We start from the raw sequence: 9,895 nt of genomic DNA on the forward strand, positions 1-9,895 counted from the left end.
CGCGAAATTCAAAACAAACAAACAAACATAAGCTGTTACGTCCATTATACTTAGTTTCGATCTATAATTTGCATATTTGTTGTTTAAAGATAACAGGCAAAGTTAGATACATAGTCTTAACTTCTTGAAGGTGAAATCATTTAAGTGCGTAAAGAAATATCGGTATTGTCCATCTTACAATTAGGACAATTTTTATCTGACATTGAAATTATAGAATACATAACTTCTTTTAATGTTTCACAAATCGTGCATATTATTTGAATGAGACAGTTATTATAACCAATATTTGTCCTACCATTAAACATAATAAATGAGCAACTTACTAATTATATTATTTAAAATACCAGAACTTTCGGACTGTCTAAGGTTATGACACTAATAACAAATCCCGCGCATACAGTCTGGAAACAGAAGTTTAAGAATTACAAAGGTCAGACACAGTGTGAACACTGACGTCAACACAAGATTGTTTGGAGGATGTCACGGGGTCATACATACAATGTAGGCTGTGAGATATTTCAACTTAAGCAGTCGGCGACCTTTGTTCTTTAGTCACATTGATAAAAACATTACATCTTTCAAAACTTTATGTACATTTAAACTTAGTTGTTTTTTTCAAATACACAAAAGAACATCACCGGTATTATAATTCTTTGATTATTTCACTTTATAGATAAATTACAAAACAGTATTCTGTGATTATATATAAAACTCACGTTTGTCATAACGTCTGAAAAACTGTCAGTGTTTCAGTCGCTTAGAATAAAATGAAAAATCGATTCATCACATGATCTCGAACTGAAGTCAAGAGAGAGTTAAACATTGGTGTATTGTATGACCTTTAGTGTTAGTTAGTTTATTGTGGCGCCCTCTGGTGACATAAATAGGAACTATGATCTGGTGATCTTTGATGACCTACTCCCCCCTCTCCCTCGATTCAATACTACCCGATCGATATAAGGGAAATGGGTGCAAGGTAAGACAGAAAAGGGCTGGTTCAGTATGTTGTTGAGAAAGGAATATAAAAGAGAGAGAGAGAGAGCATAATATCGGGAGGTGTGTGAGAGAGAGCGAATAAACCTATTTCTAAATCTATGTGCTATTAAATACCAGTAATAAACAGCATCTTGTTTTGTTTACATTGATACGAGTCAATTCCTGTTAGCAGTAAGTGCAAACGTAATAAAATTGATGAACATACCAAGAGAAAGATAGGTGTAATTATAGAGTGATCGTAACATAGTGGTTATAGCATCGTACACCCAAAACATTTATAGACAATAACAAAAACAATTCAAAAAATTACCAAAATTATACTGTTTTCTTGATAGAGCCACACCTTATTCCATGCAATTTACAATAATTTTCCTATATCACTCCATTTGTTAATTATTTGACTGTCAACGGACTTTTGAATCACTTGATATTACATAACGTGACATTTGTATAGTGTTTCTTAACCATATTTTTTTGTATCACCATTTCCACAGCTTCTTTGGTTACTTCATAACCAGAAGTTGCCTCTGCTCTATATATGTTTAACATCACTAATTATTAAATAAAAAGGTGGAGGTTAGAAGTTTCACATTGTATAATTTTAGAGTGATTTAATTCTACTTTAAGGTTATATCTAAACTGCTTTCCCACAACTGGCTGCTGACAGTGAAAGGCAGTAAGAGTTGAGACGTTGTGAGTTCAAGCACTCAACTCCCAATCCTTAACTGATTTTTAGTGGCTGGCTAGTTTGACATCAGCCTCTAGATCTTGTCTGATAGATGGAATATCCCCCAACTCGTTTGGGTGCTATGACCACAGATATTATCCATTATGACTTAAAGATGACAATGAGGACTTGTAATGGAAAGATAATTCCGAATTTTGGTTTCATTATAATGTTATATAATATTTATTCATTGTTTATTTATGCCCAGTGTCTGAACAGTTTAATCACTTGTTTCTTTTTTTGTTATATACAATCTACATATATACGTATGTCTAGGTTTTTGTTACATATTGGCATTACCAATAACACATCAAAAGTACTCTGAAGATATACCACTTTTTTATATTCTTCAAATGATTAATCTAAACTTTCATTTTTTCTTCATATATTAGTATGATTTCCATTTAAGCTTACTTTATTTGTTAGTTGAAACAGGAGATTTATTTCAAATCAATATCTGTAAATGTAAGAATAAGTTAAAATCCAAAATTTTGTATTATGATTTTATAAGAATTTGTCTAAATGAACATAATAATTTAAAGGCATCTTATTTTTTTAATCTAATTTTACATTTATATTGTCAGTTTTGGACAAAAAGATTTCACAGAACCTTTTTTCAAGCCGACACCAGATAAAGGAATTTTTATGTCTTTATTTGTGGCTGATGAGGTGTTATGTTCGCAAAATGAACTTTACAGGTATGTTTAATCGATATTACTCAATTGTAAATTACATAATATATTAAGTTTTGGAATTATATTTAATTTGCTTATATAATACAATTTTTCGTAAGCCTAGCCTGAACTAGTTATTAGGGTGCTCATCTCCTTGTCTGCGGGCCACGAGTTCTACTTAGATCATCGACCATGCTCGCCTTTCAGTCGAGGGGGCATTATAATGTGATGATCAACCCCACTATTCTATTAGAGTAGCCCAAGAGGAGTTGCCAATAGATGATGTCAACTATCTGGCCGTACCTCTAACTTAAGTAGTTATCCCAATACTTCAGACATTAAGAGCTCATTGGCTGCCCCAAGCAATAGGAGTGGGGCAAGATGATGAGATACTTATAAGAAGTGGTACCAGAAGGCGTGGTTGTTTTAGACGAGAGGGGCATCTATAGTTCGAAACAAGAGGGTGTGTTGCTATGATTCATAGTTCCACGTAGTGGCACCAGAGGGCGAGTTGCCAAAGGAGGTAGGATGATGAGTGTGCAGATTGTGATGTAGATCAGACATCAACATGTTAAAATGACATCAGCTTTATAGTAACAATCAGACTTAAAATGAATAATTCATCTAATTTTACAATTATCAGTACTGAAACGTTTTTAATCACTATCACTATTGCAGTTTTGCTTCATAATTAAAACTGTATTAAATTTGCTATTATAATGTCTAGATCTTATGATTATCATCAACTTTATAGTTTGGCTTATTTTTAATTACATTACTTGCATTTTATAAAGGCAGATAATGTTACTATACTTCCATAGGATTGCATAGATATTTCAACTTGTCTCAATTAATAGTTTTGGTTTATGTATTTAACTGTACTACATGTGTTTTACAATGGTGGATGCTGTTATTAATACATTTTACATACTGCTGAAAAGTTTTAGCACATGTGTCATGTATATAAGTAAAACTATTACTTGAACGAGATAGTTACATTATTATTCCATAGCTAATTTTGTCTTTATGATTTAAGTATCGATTTAAATCACCCATGAATATCAGTTTCTAACAAGTATGTTTGAACACCTAATACAAGTCTCCATTTATATTGCTTATATATAACTTCTGTTTCATTACAACCCAAAATGCTATCATTAATATATATAAGCAAAATCACAGATTTGACAACTATCACATATACTGAAACATTTTTGAATAAAACTTCAAGAATTAGATACACCAATATACTATTTACGAAAACTACAATAATCTTAGTTCATAAAATACTGACATACAGCCCAGTGTAATAATATCAGTGGTATATAGCTGTTCTAGCATGTGATTAGTCAAATAGAATGAATCACTGTAAACGGAACACAAGGGGGACATTCCTCATAATGATTCGAGCTAATATAATCATAGAAAGTTTCTTTATTTAGAAATTCTACAAAACATATCATGTACTTGAAATCAATAACTAATGTGACTGTCCCCCACATGCTGGACATCAGATCTTTTGACCTTCACATTACCCCTCCATAGCCTAATGTGCTATCATCAATATATGTAAGTAAAATCACAGACATGCCAAGTACCACACATATTAAAACATTTATTAACAAAACTTCAAGTTAGAAAAAGATTGTTTTATCCAAGATTTATCAGAAATAATGTGTATGTATCCTCTCTTTAAAGATATTAAGAACAATTTGTAAAATAACTGTAATAACAATAAAAAGTTCTTAACAAAATATTTCAATTTTGTTGCTTCTTATGATAAAAGACATTTTTCTTTCACATTACATAATTCCATCACGTTTATTGTATAATGTTTTGACTACGCTAAATAACTTACATAGTGCAGTGTTTTTTATCTGTTTGTAAAAGGTTTAAAACGATATAATGGTCTTTTCTAACGTATTTTGTCGTCATTATTTTACCTCGAAAAAGAGGACATCTCCTCATGTAGGTGTGTAGAAATTATGTTATCATTGCATTGCTCAAAAAGCTTTGAATTTAATTACGTTTATGAAGTATTTAGAATCAAATAATTGTCTCACTTCTTCTAGTTTTCCATCTAAACTCACTAGAAATATCACTTCCCTACTTATAACGCTAAAATTCGGGGTTCAGTCCCTGTGGTGGATAAAACCCAAATAGCCCATTGCGCAAGTCTGCGCTTAAGCTAACAAATTTATAGAATAATGTGAAGAGATAAGCCAGTTTTTGACAATACATATGATTTGAATAGAAATGTTCGTATTAGTTTAGATTTATTTTGTGGCAAACGTGGAGTAGAAAAAAACATTCGGTAATAAATATGGGTTAAAAATGTTCTTCAATAATAAAAATACTTTTCTACCTACAGGTCAATGACCATCAATGCAGAAGAACAAAGAGGTCAGAAACTTTTGTTAAATGTTCCTAGTAAGTATTACATCATCAATAACTTTTCAATCCATATTTCCAGCCGTTTTTTTATCATAGGCATCACATATAGAACTTCATTGTGAAATATTTAGTTACTTTGATAATTGTCCGACTAACTTATATTAGTCAAACATAATTTTTTGATAGCATTTTCTTATTTTCCTACAACAAAAGACTATTTGTTTTATAAATTACAAGGCACGAAATTGACTAGGTGACGCTTGCGTTTTGACAAGTAGAATACTATCTGATAATGAGATAGATACCAACTTGCTTTGAGCGCAAGTAAGTTCTACAGCTGAAATATAAACAGTGCGCTGCGCTGGATTTCTTTAAGAATACTATTCAAAATGGAAATAAGGTAAGACTTAAGTAATTTTTAAGACTGTTTAGGCACCAAGAACGGAAGCGAGGAAGGCACCCAGGAGGTATGTGTGTGATTGGTTGGAATTAAGACGTCGTAAAGGTATTCACCAGAGTTAAACATGCAAAATATTCAATAGGTTATCCTCTACTATCGTTACTCAACTATAATACTGTGTGGTAAATATCTGCTAATCTCCCAGAAGCTTTGCATATGTACACGGATGATTCATTTCATTAATATACTGCACGCGCCTTTTAGGTACGATCGTATGGAACACCTAAATCCCTTCTAATTCTAGGCATAAGCTCAATGTTGTTGTTGTTTTTTTAATTATCTTTGAGCAAAATGCATTTCTCTATTTACTTCTTCAAATTTCTAGAAGCGAAAGAATCTTATTATAATGGAGCTTGTCATGTATACTGTCCAAAACTTGGATCTTGGACACTACCACACCGATCATCACCAATCATAACTGGGTAATATTTTTATAACTAGGCGGTATTTTTATAGTTGAGCAATAGGTAAAACAATTGAAATTTCCACAAAAAATTATATGTTTCAGATTTAACCAATAAAAAATTACAAAAAAAAAGAATAAGTTTCAAATATAAAACAATAAAAAATTACAAAAAAAAAGGAATAAGTTTCAAATATAAAACAATAAAAAAAAAGAAACTTAAAAAGTATTTGTTTTTCTTTAGTGAAAATCTCACGAGTGTTGCAACATAAAAGCAAGGTACTTTCATTGATAACTGCGTGTACAAAGAAATACTTCAATAAAACCTACTCTGTGATGTAATACTGTGATGATAGCTCATTTTTAAACAAAAAATGTCAATAAAATCCTTTTTCTCATGGATGGTGAACATTATTGAATGTCAAGTATGAGTACATTGTTGTAGAACTGTCAGACAATTCCAGAAAAGGCCGCAGTAACTAGCAGTTATACCTTGCCGGAGGGCGGATATTTCTGTTAGTTAACACAATACAACGTCTAAATCTTTGTATATAAGTAATAACGTATAAAATGTTAGTTCCTAAGCTTTGGTGTCACTACTTGCTATTAATATATATACGTGTGAGTAGTAGTGATTTTTTTATTAACGAGTTAAAGAATGAACATTCTTCAAGGAATTCTTTAGTAATGCATTACATGAAATAATATCGTGGTATACAAAGATATAAGTAAACACGTACACAAATAAATAGCATTGAAAGCCAAGTTGTGATAATAATAAAGTAGCAGTCATCACACATTACAGCCAAGAAATTACTCGCTTTCGTTACCGATATTTTCACAACTACCTCTAGGATAAGAGTTATGCTGGAGTCAGACAATTCCAGAAAAGGACGCAGGTCCAATAGTCTTCCGCGGGTATTTCTTCTAGTTAATATAATGGAAAAATGTAGATGATCATAGACTTAAAATCTGTAAAAATAACTACAGAAACGGATTAGGCCTTCATTTCCCGTTCAACCATGGATCATATTTTGAAGATATGATGTAATTGTGACACATAAACGCCCCTGCTTGAGAAGGGGGTATGTTTGATCTCAAAACGACAAAAACATTAAGCGTTTTCTAGCTGTCAAATCTTATCCCCAGCTTTATAAGTTACATGCTTAAAACATTAAGCGCGTTGGTCTGTTGTTTGTATACAGAAAAACGTGTTTTTCCAATGGAGATAAATAGGCCATTCTTTGTTGTGGTACTAATACCACGTTTTTGCAATGGGGATAAATAGGCTATTCTTTGTTGTGGTACTAATACCACGTTTTTGCAATGGGGATAAATAGGCTATTCTTTGTTGTGGTACTAATACCACGTTTTTGCAATGGGGATAAAGAGGCGACTCTTTGTTGGGGTACTAATACCATTACATGTCCACTCTCTGTTGCCTTTTTAAAAAAGAATTTCTATGAGGAAAAACGTACAACACCTAATGGATCTTTTCAAGAAATATCGCCCTGTTCTATCGCTCTATTCATACACGATTCGGGGCTACTTATAATGGGAAAGCTTGGAAGTTAGCGTAAATGCTTTTCTTTCTTGGCTCCCGTTGCATTGTGGGTCGATATTATAATTTATAATCAATCACTTGTACTTCCTAGTTACCTTATTAGGATATGGAAGAAGTAGAACGATTTTGTTTTAGTTATGGCGTTAGTGGAAGATAAAAAAATCTAATCAAGTAGAATGTTACTTGTACTTGAAGTATAAATCAAAATCCTTTTTCCTTGAATTCTTTAAATGAAAACTACGAGAAAATATATTCATAACGCCTAAATAATAAAGTTTTTTTGAATCGTCAAATACAAACTGCAATGATATGTTTAATTTATTGACAAAAGATGTATTGATGTTTTTCATCATAACAAGATATAGCAAGCGGCTTCATACCTCCATTAGTGATTGTTATAATCTTGCATATACTTGGATAACTTTTTTCAATAAGATTTCGTCTTCAGTTCATAAGAAGACATTAACACCGTTAACTCGAAGATGAAATTATTCACTCATCATATCCAACACCTAGTTCAAAGTTATTAAAACTAATTTTAAAAAATATATTTAAAAAAAAAAGGAAATAAATATGAAGAGTCAAATCGTGCTTAATGTTCCTGTAAACATAACGTTAAAATATGTATTTCTGAGATTCTTTCGGAGTTCTTCAGTAACCCTAAAATTAAAACATGTTAATATTTGTCTGTAACATAACGTACTATTTAATGGACAACAAGGGACTTATTGGTCCAACAACCCTGTCCCACCCGTTTCAAAAAGTCAAATCCAGCGCTGATAGCTTAAATATCTATGAAATCTTCCCATACCCCCCCCCCCAATTATATTTACTACAAACCACTCCCAACCCTGTTAGAAAAATAGAACTGTAAGGTAAAGATGGCTTCCAACCTGCCGAAATAGATATTTATGACCCCCTTGTCCGTCCCACGGTGGGACAGCGGTAAGTTTACGGACTTACAATACTAAAATCCGGGATTCGATTCCCCGCACTGAACACAGTAAATAGCCCAATATGGCTTTGTTCTAAAATAATCAACCAAACAATCCCTTGTCCTACTATTCTCACCATTTATTACCAAAAAAAAAAAAGACTATAAATCGATACTAGTAACTTCCTTAACAATCTTAAACGCGTCAGTCAGATCCCTTCTAATTATTCTTTGTACATGACAAAACAATTCTGGAGAACATAACCAGTCCTCTATGACAACCTTACCATCCCAAGTATCATCATCCTAGTAACCCTTCTCTTTACTTAACTTAATTATTTCCTGTAGAAAACACACACACACCTTATTTTATTTATTTTTAATCAGAAAGTAATTATATATGATAGTGCCTGTGTGTGTGTGTGTGCACACAATATTTATAAATGTGTAAGAACAAAATTACTCCGTTAAAAACTTAAGTATCTTTTGAGGACTAATAAAGGTAGTTTAAAGTACAGTCACGTTTCCGTAATTTACCAGAACTTTACAATATTTTGTTCTACTTAAGTTTATGTTATAAAACAGAATCTTCTAACCTTGGTATTGCCGCAAACCTGAAAATAAATCGTTCTGTAACTGTGAAAATATTCTTTGATATCTTCTTCTTAACAGTTTTTCAGGATACAAAAACACCAAAACCTTTTCTTGAGAAGTTTGTTGGAGCTGATGATGACGGCCAGTCGGAAGAAGGAGCTTTACCTGATTGCATCTTTGGTGATTGTTGCTTGTTTGGCCTAAGTTTCTGTGCTTTACAAGTCACGGTACAAGCCCCGAATCTAGAGGATGCTAAATACTTGTACGATCACCTTACCGTTCTGAGTCCCATAATGGTAGGTACTGTAAGTGGACTTCTTTCTCTTGCTCTATCCATTGATCTATGTGTGGCTATGTACACTAATGTCAAAAATGAAAAGGAGTCTACATGTGATACGAATAAATAAATAAATTCATTTATGGAGATACATTACACATGACACCCCCAAAGGCCGTTCTTTTAAATGACTTCACTACTTCAATTTTCCTGTTCACACTATCTCTTCTAGCTTGTTGCTGACAGCGAATAATTGTTCAGGTGAAAAAAGCTGTATGTTGAAAAATCCTGAATTTACTTCTAATTTTAATCTTAATTAAACTTAGAATTGTTAATAGAAACAAAGTCTGACAGACGAATATTGGTTATATTTTGGTGAATACCTGGCCTAGTAGGATACATGAAAATTGTTACTTTGTAATAATTTTTCGTCTGCTCTATTCGTGCACGGTGCAGTTTTCTTTATTTTCAGTCTGGATGTCGGAAGTATATGTAAAAAGTATATATTAATTTATTTTAAAAAAGCATCAAATGTTTCTTTCACATATGATTTAGTTTAATTTTTACCACATTGTTGAAAAAGCATGTTACTAAAATGTGTTTTGATACATTATTGTTGTTAGTATTCTGTTGTTAGGCCTTGAAGTACAATAAGTTAAAGCTACAGATAGTGAGTCCTAGTATTCCACAGTAGCTACAGTGCTGTTTGGGTGTTACGTCATGAAAAATTAATTACACAGGACTGCGATGGTTTTATTATCTTGAAATTTTTACATTTTCTGCGGTAATTCCTGCACGCTGAATCCGACTATTATATCCATTTTACTCCATCGCGTACAGATTTTTCACAAAATGTCATATGTACTTTTAAA

General features: G+C 32.2%; 1 protein-coding gene across 2 annotated transcripts in view; it reads left to right on the forward strand.

Moving 5' to 3' along the window:
* Positions 1–9,895, forward strand: part of LOC106462913 (glutamate--cysteine ligase-like) — a 59,945-nt gene that overhangs the window by 28,487 nt on the left and 21,563 nt on the right. For both annotated transcript variants that reach the window (XM_013922881.2, XM_022390318.1), the window contains 3 exons: positions 2,308–2,421; positions 4,769–4,827; positions 8,825–9,042. In XM_013922881.2, the coding sequence (XP_013778335.1) occupies positions 2,308–2,421; positions 4,769–4,827; positions 8,825–9,042 (391 nt within the window). The remainder of the gene's footprint in view (positions 1–2,307; positions 2,422–4,768; positions 4,828–8,824; positions 9,043–9,895) is intronic.

Source organism: Limulus polyphemus, unplaced genomic scaffold, assembly GCF_000517525.1.
Source record: "Limulus polyphemus unplaced genomic scaffold, Limulus_polyphemus-2.1.2 Scaffold1280, whole genome shotgun sequence".
Lineage (NCBI taxonomy): Eukaryota > Metazoa > Arthropoda > Merostomata > Xiphosura > Limulidae > Limulus > Limulus polyphemus.